At 52.0% G+C, this 24,944-nt stretch overlaps 1 protein-coding gene across 2 annotated transcripts in view; it reads left to right on the top strand.

Moving 5' to 3' along the window:
• Positions 1-24,944, top strand: part of Dusp22 (dual specificity phosphatase 22) — a 46,324-nt gene that overhangs the window by 3,350 nt on the left and 18,030 nt on the right. For both annotated transcript variants that reach the window (XM_005398940.2, XM_013521850.1), the window contains exons 2-3: positions 1,465-1,498; positions 9,633-9,715. In XM_005398940.2, the coding sequence (XP_005398997.1) occupies positions 1,465-1,498; positions 9,633-9,715 (117 nt within the window). The remainder of the gene's footprint in view (positions 1-1,464; positions 1,499-9,632; positions 9,716-24,944) is intronic.

Raw genomic sequence — 24,944 nt, 5'->3', positions numbered from 1 at the left:
GCAGTCACTGCTGGGAAGCAAAATGACCGTGCACTTGCTAAAATGTCGAGGGAGGCTTCATTCCAGGCTACTGGACCGACGAATCCAACTCCCCATCCAAGAGGGGCAGATAGTGAGTCACAGGCGGGGCTGGGCTGATGCAGGGGTCTGGAAAGCACCAGCAGGCAGCACGCTGGACAGCAGGCAGAAGAGGAGAGGCCCAGGGGCAGTGCAGGCTTGGGGGTGTGCTGTCCACACTGTCCGCCCTGTCCACACTGCCTGCGTGGCCCAGAACAAGGCCTGGCGGAAAGGAGGACTGGAAGGAGGCCTACTGAAGTTCATTCTGAAGGGTCACTGTCTCTGGGGCCAAACAAGCCACGTGCATGACCTTCGGTATCTGATGTCACAGCCTAATAAAAAAACGGAGGCCCCAGACTGAAGGGCCGCAGGTGGGAGGGCACCGGGCTGCGAGCAATGCCGGGATTGCAGTGACGTCCAGAGGAACTTGCGTTGTGCCTGTGTTCGGACCAGGAAGGGTGGCAGTCCCCTCTGCCCTTCCTCCCAGGAGGGTCCCAGAGGCTGATTAGGCTTGGAGCAGGCCTATCCAGCATCTCAGCTCCTTGCCGTGAGCCTGCTGCTTTCCTCGTGTTCTTAGCAGCAGAGCTAACCTGGGGACCCACAGATACCCATGGGCATGAGTCAGCCCAGAACATCCTACTGCCCGACATCGGGGCTCCCCTGGCTGTGCCGGAGCAGTGGAACCACGGCTCTTCCTTCCCGGAGTGCCCATGTGCTCGGTGTGTCCCATGCCCTCGGGCTGTCCTGTGCCCACACAGGCCGACCCTGTGGCTCTGACAGTGGCCGCTGCAAACCCCAGTCGTGTAGCGGGAAGGTGCTAGAAGCAGCCAGCACCCGTGAGGAACCAGACCAAGGGCGCTACTGGCTTCTGTGGGATGGACAGGATCAGGGACCAAGAAAGGCAGCAGCAGGGTGGCCTGTGCTGAGCGCAGGGTGTGTGGCCAGGGCATCCGCGCCAGCGAAACCCACTGCTGTGCGCATTGGGAATTGCATCAGTGCTGTTGTGGATATATTTCCAGCTTCCAGACAGTGTCCGCATTTAGACTTCGCAGCGTTCCCACGAAGGCCTGGCAAGACGGGTGCTGGAGCGATGCACATTTTTAGTACCTTGCATGTGGTTCAGCCTGTTCACACACCACTTGACAGCTCTTCATTCAGGGGCCAGCGGGACCGGAGCTCCACGGAGAGGCTGTGTTTGGTGCCTGTGGAGCTTTCCAGTCCAGCACAGGGACAGGCCTGCCCCCCACCAGTGTCCCCGAGCAAGGCCACAGCCCCAGACCCAGGTCCTGTGCCTCTGTCAGGCAGGGCCGTGCTGGGGCTATGCGTGTGCTCCAGGGCGGGCCTCTCCTGCTTGTACAAGGCTGGCTGCTTGTGTCTGCCACACTCACACCTGTGTCTCTCTCCTAGATCCTGCCTGGCCTGTACATCGGCAACTTCAAAGGTGAGTTCTCTCTCTTTTTTTTTTTTTTTTTTTTTTTGGTTTTTCTCCGGTACCGGGAACCGAACTCATGACCTTGCGCTTGCCAGGCAGGCGCTTTTGCCGCTGAGCTAAATCCCCAGCCCCCAATTCTCTCTCTTTAATTACCGTGGTAAAATACAGATAAGGTGACATTTACCCTCTGAGCCACTCTTCAGTGCGTGGCCCAGTAACGTAGGGACAGCCAGCCACATGTGCTGTAAACATCGCCACCACTCACCTCCAGAACTACCTGAAACCTCTGCTGACTAGGCACTAACTCCTCCTCCTCCCCGGTCCCTGTGACTGCGAATCACATAATAATTGTCCTTTTGTGACTTATTTCTCTAAGCCTAGGGTCCTCAGTTCTTCCCCATTGTTGCACGTGTCTGAATTTCCTTCCTTTTAACACTGAGTAATATTCCATTGTGTGGACAGGGCACATTTTGTTTTCCATTCATCAGCTGGTGGACACTTGGGTTATTTCTACCACAGGGGAGGTCACTTTGGGAAAGATCCACTCTCAACTTTGACTTCTTGCACCTGGGGACAGGCAGAGGGTGGACTCAGTGTACACATGTCTGTTCTGGAGGAGCTACCATTTGCCTCCCTGCCCAACCTCTCAGCCAGAGCTGGCTGAGGGGAGTGAGATGTGCAGGCCCCCACGTGGCCTCGGGTCCTCCCGGTAACCCTTCACACTTGGTGGAATGTAGTCATCCCCAGACGGTGGGCAATAGACACGTCGACCAGCCTGCAGCGTGTTTCAGTCATCTGCCACTTCCATTTGCTTATTATTGGTACTGAAGTTTCAGAAACTTATTTTTTAAATTGCCTGGGAAATGCTTTTATCTCTGGCGCACCCTTCCCTGCTGTGTTCCGTATTATTGATCTGTGGTGAGCTGCTGGCTTTGTGCTAGTCACTCATGCGTTTGGGTGGAGAAGAGGGGCAGAGCTAGGAGGAGCAGCTGTGGGACACTTGCAGCAAGTCCCCACGCTTCACGGGCTGCAGAGAGCCGCTCCCGGCACACACGTCCAACCCGTCTAGTTCTCCTCCTTCGCCCAGCAAGCTGGGACATGAGCAGAGTCTAAGCCACCTCTATCTGTTTTCTGGCTGCGGATGACATTTGTGAGTCCAAGTGCACTTTGATAGTGCAAACAGTCTTGACCATTTCTCTGCCTGGTACATATTTCTCTTCTTCCCCCACCCTCTTCCTAGGCTGCTGGTCAGCCTCAAGGATGGTTGAGGAAGGCACCTAAGCTGCTGATTGCTACTAGAACATGCTAAAAATAGTCCCGGAGTTCCTAAATCAGTAAGCTCTCTGGTTCTGAGAAAGAACTAACTGCTTCGTGGTAGGTAGGCTAAGTGCTGCTAGGGTAGAGATAATAACTCTTTTGAGAGTTAAATAGTGCACTGTTATTAACTGCTTTCATGGGGTGTGAGAACAAAGTTTAGGATAAATTCTTAGAATTGCTAGTAGGTATGTTTACAAATTACATCTTTGATAAATATCAACCAAATTTAGTATTTCTGCCAGCAGTGTATGAGTTTTAGCCTGCCCCATGGAAAGCTACCTTCTTTTAGAAGGACATGCTTTCACAGCATTGGGGAAATATTTCACACTTTTCATACCAAACCCCGTATTTGTCTTCCAAGTACTCAAATGCATAGGAATCCCTCCCAGTTCCTGGAGTCTCACTTTGTGGTTTCACCTGCTAGGATGATGTTCTGAGCAGCCCACACCCACTCCCTGCTCAAACTCTGGATGCTTTGTCCTTGTCTTAGATTATCCGGTATTAGTTTGAGGTCACACTGCATTTGCTTTAATTTACCGTGTACTAAGCACCTGACCCAAGGCTCATCTAAATCAAAGGTGGTAGTGCTGTGCACCAGCAAGGAGCTGGAAGCGGGACAGGCGTTGGGCCTCTGGTCCTCAGGTGTGTGTCCCGACGTCCTCTTCTGAGACTTCAGCGTTCAGGGATGAGGATGGGAGAGCAGGGGAAATGCAGGGTGAGGAGAAGCAGGCCGATGGGCTTTCCTGGAACCCAAGGCGCACTGTGCCTGTGAGCCAGGCATGTGCGTGCAGGCAGGTTGCATGAGCGGGGCATGCAGCCGACGGCGGGGACAGTGACAGCCTCTCAGGCCACGGCGGTGCCCCAGTGCACAGCAGCCATGCTCTCTGTCAGCTCCATGCCTGCGGCCTGGTGAAGCCAGCGCCAGCTCCCATCTGTGAGATGTGACTTCCAGCAGGCTGACTGGTCCCGTGAAGCCCACCTCTTTCTCCTGGACCGTGGGGCCAGTGGTCATCCGTGCCGTAGCCGGCATCTCACTCCACCCTTGCAAACAAAAGGAGCCTTTGGTGCCACTGCATGCAGTCTAGCCACGTGTAAAGAGCAGTGAAGAGCTGCCCCCTCTCCCGCTCTACAGCTCCCTTCTCTCCACTCCTCCCTTCCTTTACATTCCCCTCTTCCCTCCTGCCTTCCCTTCTTTTCTTCTTCCTCCCTTCTTCCTACCCTCTTCCTCCACATGGGATTCCTTACATGGCAGTCTGCAGCTTCCTTTAGTTTTCCAGCTTGGCAACCAATCAAAGATGTTTTCCAGCACCTGGCGATTTCTCCACCTCAGACAAACCCAGCTTCTAGAGCCAGGTCTTTGATGCTCTGCCAAGCACCTCTTGGGAACAGCACTCTGGATCCAGCAAGCAGCTGCACCCAGATTCAGGGAGGGAAGAGGGCGTGGAGGAGGACGAGCTGCCCCTTCTGGGCTAGAGCACCTAGGGTCTACTGCTTCTGCACAGCTTAGGGTTAGGGGTAGTGCATCAGTGGAAAGGGAGCCCTCCCTCGGTAAAATCCTCACAGAAACATCTAGTAGAAGGGCAGGAACATGCTCTGGCCCTCTGTGCATGTGGTGAGGTCTCAGAGCTTCAGTGCCATGTCTGCCATGAGACAGGCACACTGGCCTCTGCAGGGATGGCAGCTGCTCACGAGTCTGCTGTGGGCTGGGCCTCAGTGAGCTAGTGATACTCTTGTGTGCAGGGCCAGGTTTGAGCATCTTCCCAGGAAGTGTGGATCTGGAAACGTTCAGCAGCGGTGCAAGTGGAGCCCATGCCACCACTGGATACTGCACCTGATTGCAGTGTAATGATAAAGATCATGTATCTGTCCATTTTCTGTTGCTATCACAAAATGCCTGAGTCTGAGTGTAAAGAAAAGAAGCTCATTTAGCTCATAGCTCTAGAGGTCCCATTGCATGACCCGGGCCCCTGGTGGAGAAACGAGAAGGTCACATGCAGAAGGGGCCAAGGAAGCGAGGTACTGCCGTAGGACAGCCTGCTCTGGAGAGAATGATCTCTCTCGCCACAGCTGGAATTCTTCCCTTAGAGGGCAGGGACCGCAGCCTCACAAGCTTCCAGGACCTGCACCTTAGGGAACGAACCGCACCCACGCCATAGCAGACAGAGCTGAAGATGACACACTCACCACCTGCCTGGCACTGCTCCGAGTTCATTCTGTCGTTCAGTGTTTACGGCAGCACTTTGGGCTGGCTTTTCTTACATTGTTCCTATTTTACAGGTGAGGAAAGGGAGGCACAGAAACTTTTGCTGGGGTCAGCATCCGTGACAGAGCCGGGAGGGTCCAGCAGGAAGGAATCAGACCCAGCCCAGGCAGATGTGTCCACTCTGAGTTTGAACCCACCAGCAAGTAACTCAAAATGCTGGATGTCGTCATCATTTACAATCCCCTGTGTGATGCTGGACAGCATTAAATTAAGTTTTCAGTGGGAAGCAGAATGTGAAGCGAGGTTGACACCTCTGGCCTGTTGGTCCACACATTCTCGACTTGGGAGCCAGGGTCATGGGGAGGGCACTGGAGTGTGGCTGGTCAGGGAGGGGCAGCTTCTGCCTGCAGAGCCGGCCTCTGCCCACCCCGCCCCTTTGCCCTACCCGCCTCCCTCTGAAGGACTGCGGATGTTCTGTCCATGGAGTGCCCGCTTTTCTGGAGGAAGTGTGTTGGCAGAGCTCATTTAGAATGTCTGCTCCAGTATGCTTCGGTTAATTTTATTTGAGATGGTTCTGCTGGGCTCTTGCCAGGCCATTCATTTCCCATAGCCATTCTGGCATTCCTGTGCCTTAGGATCTGTGGCATCCGCATACCAATGTGCTCAGTTCCCCTTCCGAGGGGTGCGTGTGGCTGTCACTTTGCTCTTTGAGGACAGCGTCTTCTAAGGGAGCCATGCACTATCCCAGTGTCCAGACAGGACTTCCGAGGGGACAGTGGCTGTGTCAGTACCTGCCTGTGTGAGGGAGGCCCCTAGGGTAAACTGAAGCAGCAGGGGGCATGAGTCCAGGGGCCAGGGCAGGAGTCGGCAGAGAGAGAAAAGTGTGGTCAGCAGTTACAAGCAAAGGGCTGACTTTTCTTTCTTCTTTGCAAGGCATTTCTATCAGAGAACAGTAGATTTAGGGTGTTTTCCTTATTATAAGTCATGTGGGCTCATCAGGAAGACAAACGAAAATTCAGACATGGCAGAAATCCGTTAAGGAGAGTGACACTTCTGTGACCCCACGTCCTGGGATGCTCTTGGCTCACAGGACAGCGCCTAGCCCTCCAAATGTCTCCTCCTGTGAATTCTAACCTGCACCCTGCCCATCGTTTCATTAATTCAGAGTTGTGTTTGTGAGCACAAGTGACTCCTGAGTGGTTTGTAGGCTTAGAAGTCACATCCCTGTGCCACACTGGGGAGGATCCTGTTGGTACCACCAGGGCAAAAGTCACTTGCGCTGGGGCCTTCGCTCTGTATTTAGGGTGCACATCACCTCTGGGGTTCTGATTAAAATGAAGATTCTGGGCCGGGGCTGCACCCTGGACCTGCAAAGGCAGGTTTGCCTGGTGTGCACAAGGCCCTGCATTTAAGCCATATTCTAACAGACAGTGCAGGGGCTGACTCTTCAGTTGGCGGGCGTGGGATCTGGATGTCTGACGTGCCCCACGTGGTGCCCTGCTGTCCCTCACAGAGCCCACACTGAGTACCACTGGGCGGTGTTGTGTGCCCAGGACGGGCTGGCCTGAGCTGACGGGTGTGCGTGTGTAGGGACGTGCGATGACCGTGGCGGCCCTCACCACTGCGTTCACCTCTCACCCCAGAGCAGTCAGCCGTGTGATGGCCATGGAGGTGCAAGGCTGGGCGCCCTGTGCACAGTGCGGCGCGCTGTGTGCACTCGAGGCCGTGTGCGGAGCCACGCTCCTAGGCAGAGTGAGTCCACGCTGCGCCCGTGCAGATGGCGCAGTGACGAAAGGAAAGGCAGCTCTGCCCACGGCTCGCTTCCCTTTTCTCTGGGCCCAGCATCCTGTCCGTCTCGTGTGGTGTCAAGTGGATCGTTTCACCCCCAACCACATTTTAAAACTCAGCCCATCGTGCAGTTATATCTAGGGAGTGAGGAAGATGTGCGGAAGTGAGAGGGAGATGCTGGCAGCACAAGTCTGTGAATGTGCTGCACTCCTCGGGTCACACGCTGTAGGAAGCGTTGATTTTATGGCGTGCATGTGAATTATATCCCAGGAAAGTCCTTAGAGATGAAGAAAAATGTCATTGCCACTTGATATCTACCGCACTGGCTCCGGGAGCTCCCTTGGGTACCAAAATCTGTGCCTGCTTAGCTTGCTCCTGTAAAACTCCACAGTGTAGACTCTCTGCACATCCTCCTCGATACTTTAAATACTCTCTACATTATTTACATACTTTCTAAACATACTATTATGTTTTAAATGTACTTTATACTGTACGTTAAATCATCTAGCTGATTTGTAGGATCTAAGGCAGCGTAAGTGCCATGTATATAGTTGGCAAACTGTGTTTGGGGAATAATGACAAAGGAAAGGGTTTGCACATGTCCGGTACACACATACTATTTTTCAAATATTTCTGATCCAAATTGGTTAAAATTTTCATAGGCATAACCCATGGATACAGAGGGGCCAGCTATATGTTAGAACAAATACTGATTGTTAAAATTCCTTATGTGAGAAGGCCAAAGTGTGAATAAATTAAAGAGCAAAATAAAAGACAGATAACAGGAAACAGAGAGAGATCTTTTGCAAATGGGAAGAGGACCGAGCCATGGAGGGAGGAGAGGAAAGGGACGTAAGCGGAGTGGAGCTGTGTTACATACCTGTACCGACTCCCTTTGTTGAGTGTAATGTCGTGCTGCAGGCATGTACTCATAAAAAGTAAAAATTAAAAGTCACATAAAGGAAAATTTCAGGGTTGCTCCATCAGCCTTTCCCGCTCCCCTTGGTTGTCTCCAGGCTCTGAGCCCCCAGCTTTGTCTTGTTTCGCAGGTGACAGCTGGGAGACGGAACTTTGTGCTGCTCCGGGGGCTGCCTGTGGGTATCTAAGTCATTGTCTTCCTGCCTGTGTCGCCAGCCTTCTCTCCTTGTAGTAAAGCCCTGAGGCAGTCAGCTGTACACCAGGAAATGTTCGCCTCGGCCAGCTTGGATGTCTCTTCCGGGCTCCGCTGGCCCGTTGAGGGTGTGGTGGGGAGCACGTCGAGGTGGGGTGTGTGGCAGGGATTGCTGCTCAGCTCATGGCAGCCGGGAAGCAAGGTGCCAAGAGGGAGAGGACCCAGGTGCCACCTTCCCATCAGGGCTCACCTCAGTGGCACAGATCTCGCGCTGGGCCCCATTTCTTACATGTTCCACCTGTCCCAAACAGAGCCAAGCTGGGAACAGATCCTTTGCTTCACGGACTTCTCGGGGGCGTTTCAGATCCACCCTAAGCGCACCCTCACTGAAGCTCTTTTGGCTGATACTGCACCCGGAACTGGCACTCGGCTTGTGCACAGCTGCTGTGTATGTCAGAATGTGAGGCTTAGATGGTAGGAGCCCTGGAGAGAGCCTTACAGCAAGGCTTGAAGACTTTTTCTCAGCGTTGGTGAATATTCAGAATCGCGTCCTTTAAATACTGCTCCATCCCCAAGACTTGTTCGAAATGTAAATTGTTTGGTTCCAGTGTAGATGTGGAACTAAATGGAAGCCCAGGAACTTGCCTTTTGACACCCCCCAGAGAGTTTGATGGGTGTTAAACTCTTAGAACTGTATACCTGGAGAATAGTAAAGCCACTACACTCCAGCTTTTGACACGTCAGTGTGCCAGTCCCATAGTGTGTGCTTGTCCTTACATGTTTTTACAGTGAGTTTACCTCGTATTTGTTATTTGGTCCTTGCTTTTCTCCCTTGCTTAGCATCGGGTTCTCCCACGTCATTCAGGAGTCTCTGGGAACATGACAGTGAAGTACTTGACTTTTGATCTTTTTTACCCTGTCTCACTGTGAAGAGTGTGGTCCAGCCGGGACCGCAGGAGAGCTGACTTCCTTCCCCCTTTTTCCATGGACTCCTGGTTTGTAGACTCGTGGAGAGTTCCCACTCAGGGATCACACCATTCTGTTTTCTTTCTACAGGTGGGGGAGAGAATCTTCAGTCTCATTTGCAGATAATTTCAGAGCCAATTGCTAACCGGTAGTGATTCTGCTTGGAATTTCTGGAGAGGGTTCCTTTTTTCCTTTTGCTGTGGAGTAAACATAGGCATCGTAAACCACAGTCCTGTCTGAACCTACCCCTGTTGCTGTTTATATCACGATCAAGAAGTACCTGGCAGGTTCTTCTGTCTCCTAGAGTAAGCAGGTCTTTTGTATTTATTTTCCAACTTAGATTACTAAGCATTAAGAGGTAACAGGGTTTTTTAGTTTTTTAAACACCTTCATGGTTATGTATGTCATGTGAAAAAGACTGGCCTAGGGATTGACAGGTTACACACACCTGACTAAAATGGCCTCACAATGTCAATTCCTTTGAAAAGCAATCATCATGGTTACGGTGTTTATTAATCTAAGTTCAGTTCAAGTTTAGTGTAACACTTCAAAGGTTGTACCAATCTGAAATAAATTTAGTCAGAATATAGAAAAGCAGTGGCACTGAATTCCTCAAATCTAGATTGCTGTGGGTATGGTCAATCGTGGAGTTTCAAGCGAGAATTCTACAAGTCATGTTGTATTGTTTCCTGCCAAGACTTTGGGAGTGATCACCTCACAGAGAATATTAAAATGTCCATCCCTGTCTTCGATGACAGATGCCAGAGATGTGGAACAGTTGAGCAAGAACAAGGTGACACACATTCTGTCTGTCCATGATAGTGCCAGGCCCATGTTGGAGGTAAGAGAGTCCTGGGTGTGTGTGTGCTTTGTCCTCTGCAGAATGCATGTGACCTTCATGCGGGCAGCCATGTGCTCTGGACCCCAGGGCCCTGTGACTGCTGGCAGTATTCCTTTGGGCTCAGGCCGTACTTGTGTTTAGGACCTGCCCGAAGCCAAGCGGAGGGTGTTCTATTCCCCTGACTATACTCTGCTATCTTGCTTCCTTTGGCTTCCTTGGCCAGCTGCCAAAGAATTATCTGGTGTCTCATTTTCTTCTGGATTTGAAGGACACTGAAAACCTATTTTGAGAGCTGAGGATGTAGCTCAGAGGTACAGTACCTACTTAGCCTGTACAAAAGGCATGGGTTCGATTCCCAGCAATGAAGAAAAGAAAAGAAAAAAGAAAAGAAAAGGAAGTTTTCATTCTTTCAGAATTATTTTTGGATTCAGGGTTCAAAAGAATTTAGGCTGCTCCTTCCCTGACTTTCTCTTCCATGTAAGCTCAAATACCTGCCATCCAGGAGTAAAAGACAAGGGAAGGTAAGTTATCCCTGGTGACTCCCCAGGCTGCTCTGGGATAGAGAACATCAGTATAGAAGCTGTTGTTGTGTTTCACTCAGGCTTTCAGGGTAAACAGGGTGTGTCTGCTTATACACTAATTCCAAAAACATCTTCAATTTTACCCTGATGCACGGTTTGAGCCGTTGGCCAGGAGTAAAATCTATTTCTGTCTATTAGCCCCGACACAGCCCAGGTTACCTCTTTTTAGAAAACAGGGCATGTGTGGTTGTGATGCATGTGTGTTTTTCTATTGTAGGGTGGGGTGTTGGAAAGGGAGGGGTGCCTTGTTCTGAAAGAAATAATCCTGGTTCAAGCTGTTTGTGTTTAAATTTGTATTGAATTTGAAAGGCAAGCGGAGATGATTTCAGTATTGTACGAGAAGTTCAGGGAGCTCACACTTCCTCCTGTTGTTTTAGCTCATTGCTTTTTGCTAAGGTCCTAGAATTGTGTTGCAGCATGATTTTAGAGGAAACCTGGAACATTCCATTTTTTCTTTCAAAGACTAACTGTTCCTTTGGAAACAGTTCCTTCATTTTTTCAATCTATTAATGATAGTTTATATTTAAGGTATAACCAAGTTGTAGCCAAGTTCAACTGCAAAACTGGTCATGATTGACTTCCTCTAAAATCACAAGACGAGGCCTGAGGTTTCCTTTATTTTAATAAATTACATAGAAGGCCCTTCCACCCTACCCACCGGGCCCTCCTCGCTACTTTATACTCCGTTTAATGGGGCCCTAAATGTCTTCACATCACCACCTCTGTCTAGATGCAGAGCGTGGAGTGTTAGAAATGAGGACAGTACTGGCCCTGGCTGTCCCTCCGCACCCTCCCACCCCTGGAACCCATGCTATTGCGTAGAACAGGTGAGATTGTAACCCAGGCAGAGGCCAGCATTTGTTTGAAACCTCAGAGCTGGGGACAAACTGTGCTCCCCCATGTGTATTTTGTTGTTGTTCCCCACATAAAGCTAAATTCTGCCTTGAAAAGGAGAGGGTTGGGAAGAGGGAGGAAGAGAAGAGGAGAGGGGGGAAGACAGGGCACAAGGAGAGAGAACAAGGAAAGGCAGGGAGGAGCAGGGACGCGGGACAGGAAGGACAGGACAGGGAAGCAAACTGCCCATATTTGGTGGCCTTTGTTTGGAGACATCCTGTTTTAGTTTTGGGTGGTGTTGTTACCCATGCTTGGTAATAAGCATTTCCGTGGGATTCATGTTTGTCAAGAGTTACATTCCAATTTTATAGCATACCATAGTTCAGTATGGCCTCTCTTGTTTTAATCCTTTTTAAATTCACAGGTAATTTTTGAATGGGTTCTTACAAATTTTTTTGAACAATAGCTTCTTTGACAGCATGTATGGGAAAAACAGAGTCACCAAAAGGCACAGTACTTGAATTGATGCACACACGGTAATTAAGTAACTGGAGTCCCAGGAGCAGTGGGGATTTGTGTAGCAGAGTTTTGTGTGAAATTTCAAATTCAGTTCCAGAAGCCACAGCCTCACCAAGCTCGAGATGAGTCCAGGAAATTTGGTTTGGAATCAGGAGGGAATTAATGCATAAATTTGATTATTCAGTAGCTCCATGCCATGTTGGCCTTCGTCCCTTCAGGGCAGTAGGGGTGGAGGTAAGAGAAAGGCTGTGTGCAGGGTTAGCGGGGTGAGATGATCCCCTGACTGGTGAGGGCTCAGGTTTTGGGTGGAGGAGTGAGGGTAGAAGAGGAAAGAGCAGGACCCCTTCATTTTTTTAGCTTTCCAAAACCCAGCGTCTTTGTTGAATGGCCTCTGAGTTGCTCTGAGCACCTCTGATTTGGAGGGGGGATACTGTCCAGAACTGAAGGGTTTTGGTTCCGCTCCGTGCGGGCAGCAGTCCTGGGAGCCTTGCTTCCAGGAAGCCAGCACCGAGCACCATGTCGTGGATGCCTGCTTGGGTCATTACCAAGAGACATCTCAGTGGGCTTAACTCGCTGAGGCACTTAGCGTCAGTTAGCAAGGGCTTCTGGATCATTAGGTCTGCCTTTCTTTCGAGTGTAGTCATGTTGAATGTGGTTTCTAGAACTGAGGGCAGAAACTCGGGGTTTGAGTGTTCTCAGAGGCTAGGCTGCTGAGCAATGGAGGTAGGGTAGGATGCTTTGGGGAAAAATACACTAGGAACAGAGCATACTGTAGAATCCTCTAGAAAGCTTACTTATGTGGAAGGAATAAAGGTTGGCCAGCTTAGCGTGCAGACACATATTTATCAACTTCAGGAGGACCGGCCTGTGTGTGCCATACCACCTGCCGCCACCTGTGGAGCCCTGGTCTACGGACGCCAGGCCCCGCGGTGCGGGTGGGCCTCCGGGGTGGGTGTTCAGCGCAAGGCTTGTGAATCTGTCGAGCTGAGGACCCCAGCATGGAGGAGACCGTACCCGGCCTTGTCTGTGGCCAGCTGAGGCTGCCATCTTACAGGGCTTCCCATGTTCTTCTGCTTGCTTGGTTGTAAGAAGCAGCTGTCGATAGACTAGAAGACTGCACAGTTCTTGAAGCATTGCACATCCTGTGTAGATGTCAGGATCTGTCACAGTCCCTGAGAGTGGCTGTGCCAAACAGTAAACCACCAGGAGAGGTCTGTTGGAGATGCTCTTAGTCACTGTGCACCTACTGGATTTGCCTAGGAAAGAAATAAGGAACTTAAGATTCATTTGATGTTTTAGTTGGATCAGATAGGACTCCCATTGTTTGGGTTATTTCTGTTGTGGGGTCCTAAGGTACCACATCTTGTACTCTTCCCCGCAGCCACACTGAGGGAAAAGAACGGAAGTTGGTGTCCTCTGGCCCTCGGACTGGCTGGACTTGCCCCTCATGGTCAAGGGGAGCCAGGGGTCTCTGGTGTTGCTCCGGTGGCTGTGACAAGATTTGTGTCCTTGGGACCAGGAGATGAGGCACTGAGCCCACAGAAAGAGCTGTGAGACTCTAATTACTAACCTCTCGGAAGAGTAGCTGAGGACTAGACCTTCCAGAAGGAAGACTCTAAAATGCGGCAACAACACAGGAACCCTCGAATTCGTAGGGTCAAGCCTAAACTCGTGTCGGGATTCTGAAGAGCTCTGACTCCGTTTCTGTGCCTGCTGCCATTTATTTTCAGGGCTGGGAATCAAACCCAAGGCCCCAGGTATGCTAGGCAAGTGCTCTGCCACAGAGCTACGTTCCAGCCCAGCCTGTTGCTTGTTGTCTGATCTAGAAAGCCCATCAGAATAGGGTCCTAGAAATCACCTGTCTTGACTCCATTACTGTATGGACAAAAAACCTGAAGTCAGGAGGCTTCAGAGACCCCATGGCTGGTCTGCATAGCATCGTTGGGAGCTGAGTCTTCGCTGCCAGCCAGAGATTTCCCAGCATGCCTCCCTGCCTCCGTTTTTTGCTCCCGTGGCTGATGCTTCTGACTGCAGTGCTGGTAGGTATTTCAGACCGGCTCTGGCTAGAGGTGGACCTTTTGTGCTCTTCTAGCTGTGTGTGAGGGTCCCTGCTTCCCAGTACCATCACCAGCACACAGCTTTATTCTTCTTTGCTTTAATTGGCAGGAGTTTGTTTCATCTGTTGCACTGTCCTCGCCAGTGTAACCCCTTGAGCTCCAACTTTGTGCCAGGCCCAGGGACAGGGGCTGGAGGCAACAGAAGTGAATTTATTCTGCCCTGTTGGAACCCTTGTGCAAGTAACAAATGTGCTCTGGCCATTTCATAAAAATGCTCATGGCTGTTATGGTTCAGTGGGGAAAGACCAGTACTCCAGCAGGTGACATTTGGAGCAGCAGCAGAGTGGCGCAGCAGCCAGGTCCACCTCTGTCTGTGAGTCTGGAGGCATTTGTGTGACATGCATCCGGTGGGGCCTTTGGTGATGACTGGGACTTCAGGACATTTGGTTTGTGACATTGTGGCCAGAAAAAAGCTGCTGAAGAACCAGGGTGTGACATCCGGTGTGGCCTGGAATCTACACCATGATCTCACAGATCTTCCGGGAATTATGATCCCAGCAAGGCAGGTGATAGCATCCTGGCTCCTTGGGGGGGGTAATCAGTCCAGGTGGCATCACCTGCCAACAAGTGCCAGACCAGGGCTGGAACCCAGGGTCCTCTGTGCAGAGGCCAGGGTCCTCCTGCCGGCTGTGACCTTTGGGGGTATACTTTGGTATCAGAACTTTGGAGCACATGGTACTAGCACACTGGGGAAAAAAACATTGCCGTGTACACTTTGTATTTGTAAAATACAAAGTGAACCCTGACTGATCATTGTAATCATCAAGAGTACAAAAAACCACCTCTGTTGTCTGTTTCCCTGCTAGAACTTGGTCAGAGAATTGGTTACACTTGCTGAGAAGGGTTACCTGGTCTTGGGGGCAGGAGCAAGTACCTCGAGGGCCTTCCCTTCGCTCTAGGTTTGAGGGAGGTTGAAGTCCTGCGTCAGAGCTGGCGATTTTTCAAATCAGAACCCTGATTCTGTTTGTGGATGCTGAGGAAGTAATATTGAGCAATGAAAGGTCTCTCCCTTCCCCTGAAAAAAGAAACAGAACTCTGTCTTTCTAATGTAAAAATTTCAGAGTTTGTTTCATTTTTCATTCTGTGTATTTAACCAAAGCACCTGCAGGAAACAAAACTCTTTTTCACTATTAACAGAAATACTTTGAAAAGTGTTCTCATGGCTTTGCAGCTGTTGACATGAAGAATTTTAATTTTGAAATGATGTATACCATAGGATTCTGTAGAGAAAAAAAGCAATTTACGTCTGTGTATGCAAACCAAGGCATTTTATGTGTGTGTCAGGTAGATTTTATGAGCTGTAATCGCTGGAGTGGTTCCTATTTTATGTCTAGTTTGTATATTTGCAACCACTTACGTGTGTTTTAAAGAATAGGATGTTTTTAATGGGCAAATATTTATTCCACATGATTCTATTTCATATTTTCTCTAGCATTAAAGGTTTTTGTTGAGGTGTTCATGCCTAGAATTTAATTTTATGAGTTTTGTTGCTAGTTGGCCACTTTGCCTTGTTCTGAGAATTACTGTCATTTCTGTGTTTTACTGAGGTCTGCATTTACCATTTACTTGTGAGGAAACCGTCACCACGGTGAAATTGCCGGATGCATAGACAGCACTGTCCTTTTGCCCAGGGTCTGTGCTGTGGCTGAGTGGCCTGAAGACTGCAAAGCCTCTGGAGGGGCCCTGGTCACCTGCCCTGTGACTTCCCCATTGCTCTTAGTCAGAAGTTTCCTGGGCTTCCCAAATGTAAAGTAAATGGAGATGTTAAATGTGCTTAAAGTTTAATAAAGTGCCTCTATTCCTCTTCTTTCCCGCGCTCTCTCTGCAGTTTGTACTGACGTGCATTCATTCACACAGTCACGGGCGCAGTGTGGTATTTCAGCACAGCATACAGCAGACACTGATCAAATCCAACTTCCCTCTCCTTCCCCGCCCCCACCCCAGCAATCACTGCTCTGCACTCAGGCCAGTGTTCGCAACTTCCACTTGTGCGAGAACGGGTGGCGCTTGTCCTTCTGTGCCTCATTCCTTCTAAGTTCAGCCCTAGCTGTCCTTCCTCTAAAGGGACATTTCAGTGCCCACCAATCGCAGGCTTTTTTGTAAATAATATCTGCATGTTGTCGTGCAGAGGGTTGGACCGTGCCTGATTTATCCTCTGCGACCACTTCTGTATGTTGATGCTCCAAGTCTTTCTACCTGCGTCATGCTCCCAAGCTGAGCTGCCGGCCCAAGGTAGGCAGGTACCATATTGGGCTTCTTTGGTCCCTGCAGCTTGGGGGATCAAAGCACCAGGCCTCTGTGGATGCCTGCCAGTGAGTGGAGAGCAGGGTGTGTTTTCAGCTCTAGTCCAGAGGGAGAAACACACCTTTGTCCCTTGCTGCTCATCGGAGGTGAGAAGGTAGAGCTGTGTTGACAGTGACTTATTCACCACGAGCACTGTGAGGCCGGAGGGTCTGGCTATGTGATGCAGCTTCTCAGGGGCTTCTCTCAGTTCCTTCCTTGTGGCTGGCCTTGGTGGCTGTTGGGTTTATAGAGCCACTGTGAGCACTGGTTCAGTACAATCAGTGACAGACTTATTAAAACCCAGAATCCCTGGGTAGCTTCTGTGAGTCTGACTGATCCCTAAGGAAACCTTCAGCAGCCATTGATTGGCGTCAGGCACTTGGTCCCTCACGGAGACCATGCATCCACAGCACGTTCAGCGAATGATGTATCAGAAGAGGACTCACCATGATCAAGGCTCCGAGGCTCAAGTCTCCACGGCTTTGGGGGGTGCGGGAACGGTGGTGGAGACCTCTCAGAGTTACAGTCAAGACATAAGAAGCTGAGAGAACATTCAGGGCACAGAGACGCGTTCTCCAGCTCATGAGAGCCCTTGCCTGTGTCCTTCTTGGCAGCCACTCAAGTGACCTTGAGGCTCATGTCCTGCTGCACCTGCCTGGTGACCGCACCAAGCTCGTAGGAGCCAGGGGCCCTTCTCAAGCAGCTGTTGGCTGCGCTTTTCTTGGCAGAAGAGGGACACGGCCCCAAAGCCTGGTTTCACATGCACAGGTGCACAGATGTTCAGATGTGCAGATTTTAGGTATCCAGAGGTTTATAGCAGCTCTGTTGGTAATGGCAAGAAGTTGAAGCCAACCCACCTATTCAAGAAGAAGGTGGTATCAGTCATGGTTCATCACAGGTCACAAAGAAGAGGAGAATGTCTGGGCTCAAAAGGGAAAGCTCATTCAGAAAAAGAAACAAGTTGTAGCATAAGAATGTAAGAATGTGTAGAATGTAAGGTCAGTGATGAGCTTCTTCATAAGTACTTACATAAGGGTTTGAATGTGCAGAGCAGGGAGGGAAAGGACCATGGCAGTTGCCTGCGGACAGTTACTCTCTGAAGAAAGGAGCAGGTAGAAGGAGAAGTTGGAAGGATGCTTTTCACATCACTGTGTTTCTCATTCCTTGCGTTGGTGACAGTGAGAGTGAAGAGGGAGAGAAGGAAAGCAGGCGGGTGGTGACCACACAGCCGGTGTCAGTGTCAGTGACAGTGAGGGGGATTGCCTGTGAGTGTTCAGGTTGACAGGGAGGACTCCATGTTTGGTGTCACTGTGCCCCATGAATCCATGTGTAATGCTTGACATCAGAACGCTGGATCCTTGTAGCCCATGGCTACAAAGCAACTATGTCGTCCGTCCACTTCATTGGAGTCATTTTAGTCTTCAGAGTGAGAAGAGAGCCCAAGACACATCTGGAGTGGTACAGGCTACTTTAACATCTGTATGCTCTCTTCTTGGTTGATGGGACAAACAGTTTATATCCTTTTTCTCAGTCAAGGATTCTCCTAGTGAGGCAGCAGGGAGCACTTCGTGGGATTCCCTCGGCAGACGGGACCCTATTTCTTCAGCACAGTGACCTTGGCTGTCTTCTGGCATGTAGAAGCACCATGCTGTCAGGTTGCTAGTGAAGCCCAGGGCCATTAAGAACAAGTCACTGTTTGACCTGGAATGCTTTTCAGCTTGCTTGTTGTTTCCAGAAAACCTCAGTTGTTTTCACTTCTCTAGGAAAATCTCTTTGATGTCACCCGAGAGTCGGTGGTACCTACTCTACCAAAGGCTTGCAGCAGCTTTTGTGTGTCAAGGCAAATTTGTTTGAAGCCAACCCCAGACTTAAATAGATGTGACTCAAATAGAAATGATCATGGTAGGTATCGAAAACTGTCTAGTAATCGCTCTTTCTCGAATCAAGTTCTAAGTTCCTTGTGTGTGGGCAGCCAAGTGCATGAGAGAGCAGCTCCTTCCAGCGCTGGCCCTCTGCCACCAGCTCACTGGCGAGTGGGGCTCCGCCAGGAGACCTCAGCGTGAGTGAGCTAGCAGGCTCTAGCCTTCTAGTACTGAACTGGTGCTGGGGAGGAAATGACATTTTCAAATCACTGAGAGAAAGAACTCCTCATTCATCTTCTGTTGGCCTGGCTTCCTGCAGGTGCCTTGCATCACTGTGCCTCCTCTCCGGTGCTCTTGCTCTCAGACCAGCCTCTCCCTGGAAGCACACTTCTGCAGAGCGCTCTCCCTGGGTCTTTCCTGCAAGTCTAGCTCCCCGAATGTTTCCTGCTGAACCCGCTCCTTGACCCTCTTTTCCTGACTCCTCACATGATCGAGTACTAAGCACATACATGCCTAGCACCGTATTCTTGGCATGGATCCGTCTGGTTTGCAGCCTCCCAGCCTCGGTGGGGAGCACATGTGTGGGGACTGTGCCGGGCTCTCCGAGCGAGGTGTTTGGAGGGGCAGCAGTATATGGTCTCCTCTGTGCAGCCTGCGCGTGGACTCAGCTGCGGTGAGGTCGCACGTAGGTGCTAGAGGCCGTGGCACACATGCCAAGGGCTCTGCCGTCCCATCCCACAGGCCATGTAAAGGGGGACTAGTATGTGGACACTGAGGAAGGGGGGACTGTCCAGGAAGAACAGACTGCCGGGGTGTGGCAGGGATGGGACATAGCCCTGGAGCTGGAAGAGAGGCCCAAGGATGGCAGCCCATGCTGGGGTGGAGGCACGGTGTGCGCGGCAGGACCAGAGTGGTGCCCGTTCCATTCCCCAGTTCTCTGGTTTCGGCTGAGTTGAGAGTATCCCTCCAGATTCAGCAAGTACTTACTGAGCATCTACCTGGTGTCAAGGAGCAGGGATAAGCACTAAGAGAAATAAGAAGGGATGAGGGGGACATGCACGAGGCGGAGGGGGACACGCACCCTTTCCGCAGCACAGAGTTGCACATGCTTCAGATGCACAGTCCTCCAAGGTGCCAGGGCAAATGGCAGCCAGCAAGGTTTCACCAAAAAGTGACCATCTGAGTGATCTCAATAACAGCAGAGGTTTGCTAGGTGGTGAGGGTGAGAAGAGGCAGTTGGAGCTGGCAGAGGGATTCTGGGCAGAGAGTTCCGGGTATCCCAGGACTCAAGGTGACGAAGGTGGGGTGTGTCCTGGCCCACTCGCAGGGCTCAGCGGAGCAGGGCTGCCGGTGACCAGCCAGGTGAGCAGGCCTGGAGCAGATGTGGCAGGGTCTCTGTGTTCAGCTGAGGAGTCTGAGCTTGAGCTTGTAGCAAGCAGAGACTCGCCCAGGATTCACATAGTCAGGGGAACATCCAGATTGCTTTTTCAGGATGTTACCTTGGAAATGGGGTAAAGTCAGGAAGACAAGTATCCCAGGAACCCTCGAGAAAGCCTTGTTAGTCCTGATTAGAAATGGGAAGGTTTAATCTGAGGCACTGGGGATAAGATTTGTTTTCCTAGAAAAAGAAGACTCAGATGGGCCTGAAAACCTTCTACAGAGGGACACAGCACAGTTGAAATGAACACATGAGGAAAGATTCTCTGACAAATGCAAACCAAAAGAAAGGGTATAGCAATGGTTTTATTCACACAATACAATTACAGCAAAAGAAAAACAACTGGGGTGGAGAGTAAAATGATACTTTTAAAAGCTAAAAATCAAGAAGTTACAATTATGATGAACTTGTAGGCACCTCATAAAACAGCTTCAAAATACAGAAAGCCACTTAGCAGGTGGAATGAGAAGGAACTCTGTCCTGATCAGATGTGGGAAGCAGAGGAGGTGCTGACATCTGAAGCCACAGTGTGAGGTGCCCTGCCTCTGATGGGCACGAGCACCCGGGGCTGGAGCTCGGGGCTGCGGGAGGGACTCCTGTCACCTCCAGAGACAGATGCAGGCAGGTGAAGCTGGGAGTGTCCTCGGTACACATAGGTAGCCAAGCCACTGGAGTGGACTAAATCCATGTAAGAAAACACTAGGGTAGTGTGACCGGGAACCCATGGTGTCACCCCGGTCCACCTTGCTGTGTGTGGTGTCACTGCAGGCTGTCCTGAGTCACCGCTGTCCCCTTGCAGGTTCACCTTTTGTTCTGCCAACCCCTAAGGTGCGGTGGTTCAGCGCCTCTCTGCAGCAGCCTGAGGGCTCCTGCAGGTGCTGGCCCAGCACCCAGCACCCAGCACCCAGCACCCAGCACCCAGCACCCAGCATCCGGCCCAGGTGTGCGGTTCATGTTATAACCCAAGCTGAGCCTGTGCTGCCTTGGTCTTGGACCCTAACCCCAGGAGAACTCTGTGCCTTTGGTTGCTTTAGGTGCGAACAGGGGGCATCAGGTGGCACTAAAAGCAAATGTGACAGGTTTTAACAGGGAATTCGGTTTTGATGAGTTTAAAGGAGAGTGCATTTGTCTCATGGCAACAACCCGAGGAGCGGGTCCATAGAGGGGCGGTGTGTCTTAGCTCCAGGCTGGGATCCTGACAGGGTGCTCGGAAAGCAGACAGACTCCCTTTCCCTGCCGCACACCCTAAGGCTGCACCTCCTCGGTAGGCCGGGTAGCCAGGAGTGGCCTCTGAACGGCCCTGCTGGGAAGAGCGTCTGAGGATAGGTGATCGTGGCCAAGCCCTGTGGCGGCTGCAGCCTAGAGAAACCTGCAGCATTGCCACGAGGAGCACAGCCCAGCGGGGGGGACCCCCGCGGGTAGGCAGGCCCTCCTCTGGGGGGCTCATGGCTGCAGTCAGATGTTTCCCTGAGAGGGCGAAGGTCAGCAGCTGGTGAGCCAAAGCAGGGTTAAAAAATCTCCTCGAGCACCATTGTTGTTTTTAGCCGTAAGAAAAATAATGGTTTAAATGTAACCGTGTTGGTTTAAGCAAATCATCTGTTTCAGGTGCTCTGAATAATTCATCAGCGGGCAGGCGTCGCAGGTGGACCCGTGTCTGCCTGCACCTGCAAGGGAAGTGACCCAACCTTATTTAAAATTCTGAGTGAAGCAAGAGCACCTCGCTGGTTTCATCATCTCAGTGTGGGCCGAGGGGGCGAGCTAAGTCCCAGCATCCCCTTCGGTGGCCGGACTCACGTGCTGGGGCCGTGGCTGTGTCTCGGGGAGGGTAGAACGGTGCTCGGGTTTGCGAGGTGAGGGGGTCACCTTCCTGCATGCAGCATCAGCACCTCAAGGGCAGCGGTCAGGTGCAGCACGGCCCAGAGCAGGAGCAGCGTGGGCCCCTGGGGCCCTGTGCGGGGAGTGCACGGGAGGGGTGCGAGGACCTCCCAGCGGCCACATAGAGGACTCGGGCGCATCTGGGTCTAAGTCAGGACCTCTTTCCTTTGATGTGTGATTTTCTTCTCCTTTTCTGTCTTTATTTCCTGGTTTATTTTCTGTTTTCGCAGTGCTAAGGTTGGAGCCCAGGGCCTAGCTTGTGCTAGGCAGGTAGGTGTTCTGCCACTGAGCGACACCCCCACCCACAGCGTGATGACCCTCGAGGCCCTCGGCTCCCTGGACGGAAACCACAGCTGCTGCCAGAGCAGCGGGAGGGCCCGTGGGAAGCAGCTGCTGGCCGTCCCTTCAGCGCCCGAGAGCAGAGTCCCTGGCGCCTTGTGACTTGGAGGTGGGGAGCATCTCTGAGGAGCAGGGCTGAGCCCGGAACCTGCTCAGACGCCTGCGATAGAGACCCGTCCGCACGGAGCTGTTCAGGGGTCTTTATAGGCTGCATGGGGCGGGGAGGAGGCAGAGCCTGGCCGTGGTGGGACAGCCACACGCGGAGTCAGCCTGTGTCATGGGCCACCTTGCCTGGGTGACCGGCCCGGGCTCCTGGAGGGAAGCTTGTGCCTCTAAAGGCCGGCGGACTAAAGCCCCGAGGAAAGGCAGTCTCATAGCCACACAGTAGCGGTGACATTTCCCAGTGTTTTGTTCTGTATTTTGCTCTCCTGTTCCTTTAAATTGAGGTTTCCTGCCTTTTCTGATGAAAACCACTCCCACTGCTTCTGCTTTAGCCAGATGGCTTCAACTGGCCATCCTGAGGTCCTGTGCACCCTGGTGGGGTCCCTGGCCTCTGGGGTGTCCACAGCACTCACCTCCTTGTACCTCCTCAAGTGGGCTCTGACGGAGGTGGCCTGAGGCTTCCTCCTGTGCCCTAGTGCAAGAGGATGAGGGTACCAAAATAAAAATAGTCTCCCGGCTCTGGAGCACCTCCGGCCACACGCGCCGTGCGGAAGCACCGGCAAGGAAGCACCGTGTATCTCCCTGGTGGAGAGGGCTGAATGGGGCAGCACGGCCCTCTCACCCCTCCTGGGCTGGCCAGCTCTTGGCCCCGAGCTCCACTCCTCGCTTCTCAGCCTCTGCTATTCAGGAGCCCGAACCCGGCCAGCCCTGGGTGGCAGTGCCTAAGTCCAGGTCGGGGTTGGCCTCACCCATGAAGCGGGCAGGTCCCAGAGAGTGGGCGTGGCGTTGGCTGTGGGCGGGGCGTGCTGTCTGGAAGATCCGACTGGCCTGCAGACAGTGGGGTTCACACTTTGGGCCATTCGTCGTTCTGGCTCAGGTGAGAGAGATGCCGCGAGCCCCTTGGTTGAGACACCGCCAAAGAGGCAGCAATGGTGCTCCCGGCAGCACGCCGCCAAGGGGAGGCCGACCGGGTCGGCGCACGCACGAGGGCACTGCTGGTGCTCCTGAGTCCTCGGCTTTCCTGGAGCAGCTGCTCTATGCAGCGCTGTATTTGGTAGGAACCGAGCCCACAGCCCGGCCTGCTGTTGCGGAACAGCCGCTGACCGCAAACCTGCCGTCAACATTTAGCGCGCACCTATGTGCGCCAGAGGCACACCAGGTCGGCAGCCGTGATTACAGCTCCCGCAGTGCGCCTGCCTGCGCACGCCCCCGACCTTCAGTGCGATCTGGTGCCCATGGCCTGTGGAGAGGGAGGAGCTGGAGACTGATAGAAAGATGGGGACCCCGGCCCTGGCATTCGAGGAACTGAGGCCTTTCACAGCGATGCTCGCTGCGTGCGGGGCCGTCGGGTGTTTGGAACAGAGGCGGCATTGGGCCATCCAGAGAGGCTGGAGGTGACGCTGATTAGACGCTTCGAGGAGCCCAGGAGAAGGGCGTCCAGAGAGGGGACCCAGAGGGCCGTGGATGCAGGGCAGGAGATGCGGGCTGTGGGGAGGCTGAGGAGCAGCCGGCTGGGCGGGGCTGGAGCTGGCATGGAGGCCAGGTGGAGGCGAGACTGGATGGAGGGAAAGGACCAGAAAGATGAAGCTCCTGTGCTCAGATGGGACGTGTCTAGCCATGCATTGTCGCAGAGTGATGTGCTCCGTACTGACATCTGCGGTTTGCAGGAGCGTTTCTGAGCAGTGGTTTGCAGTTAACCTGCGTGAAGCAACACTGCAGAAAGCCTTGCTTTGTGTGGCTGCAGAACCGGTCCTGGCTCTCCTGAGTCACAGCTGTGTACATCAGCCGGTCCTCACACTGAGCAGAAAACAGCCTAGGCTTTCCCAGTGATCTCCCCGGCCGCCTTCCCAGCACCTGCCCATGCGGGCTAAGGAAATCAGATGTGCTGACGAGGCCCGCTTCAGCCTTCGCTGAAATATCCAGAACAAAAATAAGCATGTGCGTCCTCATCTGTTGGCCTGACAAGTCAAATGCGTGTCGATTTTTGACTCACCTGAAAGAAGCCAGCAGGTGTGGGAGGTTTCGAATTTGCATCCTGTCTCACAAAATCAAACGCGAGGCTAAATCTTGTCTCTCCACTCTGAACTCCCCCACCTCCCTAGCCCAGCAAGGACCACAGAGTTCTTGGAAGTTGTTATTTGTGGCAGTGTTGCCTAAATTTAGCATGCAAGAAGAATCGGTGGCAGATGGGTACCTCAAGAAAAGACCTCTCGGGTTTAGAATCTAGATTTACAACGTGACGGTGCAGCACGCCCGGGGCAGTGCCGCACTCTTCGGTGGTGATTTGCTACTGTAATTTCTTTATTGTTTTCTTCTAATGAAATTGGTGAGATGTGGCCAAGAATCTCGTCCCCAGACCTTATCTGTTCTTGTGTCTTATGCTGACTTCCACGCTATGAAGATTCATAGGCCTGAAGAAGTTTTTCTAAGTGTAACCTTCCTAGGAATATAGGGTTGACTTCTTTTTCTCTTTAATATGGCATATTTTCTACAAATCTTATGGGCTGGGTGTAAATCCTTAAAGACAGATATGAATCAAACGCACGGGCCAGGCAGTGGGTTTGGCTTGCACACACATACAGGTGAAGTAGCCACTTGTGTGTGTCTTGTCTGGATTAGACGCCCTTTCACAGGGTCACCTGCACGCCGGGGACTGAAGGGGTCCAGAGTGTGCGTCTGAGAGTGACTTCAGCACAGCAGTCACTGGCTCCTGGACCTGACCTCAAGGGTCCAGACGGTCTCCAGAGCCCACGCCTTAAGGGTTGTATAAAATACACATGAGGTCAGGCTCACAGAGGCGGAAAGGAGAACAGCAGTTGTCAAGGCCTGATTAGGTGAGGAAGGTCCAGATTCAAATTTGATTTTTAACTGTATTTTTCTTTTGAAGGATCAGCTTTTCAGGATTGTGACGTCATGAACTCTTGACAGGCTGAGGGCTTGCTCCTGTCACTACTTCATGGGCGTTTAGGATCGATGGGAATGAAGTGTGTATGTGTGTGTGTGTGTGTGTGTGTGTTTTGCAAGGCCAGCTCAGCATTCCCCCATATCTCTTAAACGGGTGACAAAAGCCACCATCTCCTTAGGAGGGCCCCTTGGGAGGGGCTGAGATGAGAAACCTGGTGTTGGGATTGTGGTGTTTTTATTGTGCTGGGCTACAGAGCACAAGAAGACCTCCTGCTACCCCACTGCGGCCTGTGCCGGGGCCCGTCCCTCCCATGC

The sequence above is a fragment of the Chinchilla lanigera genome, unplaced genomic scaffold (assembly GCF_000276665.1).
Source record: "Chinchilla lanigera isolate Chin_1 unplaced genomic scaffold, ChiLan1.0 scaffold00064, whole genome shotgun sequence".
In the NCBI taxonomy this organism is placed as follows: Eukaryota; Metazoa; Chordata; class Mammalia; order Rodentia; family Chinchillidae; genus Chinchilla; species Chinchilla lanigera.
Note: the sequence above shows the minus strand (reverse complement) of the source record. Positions and strands in the feature narration are given on the sequence as shown.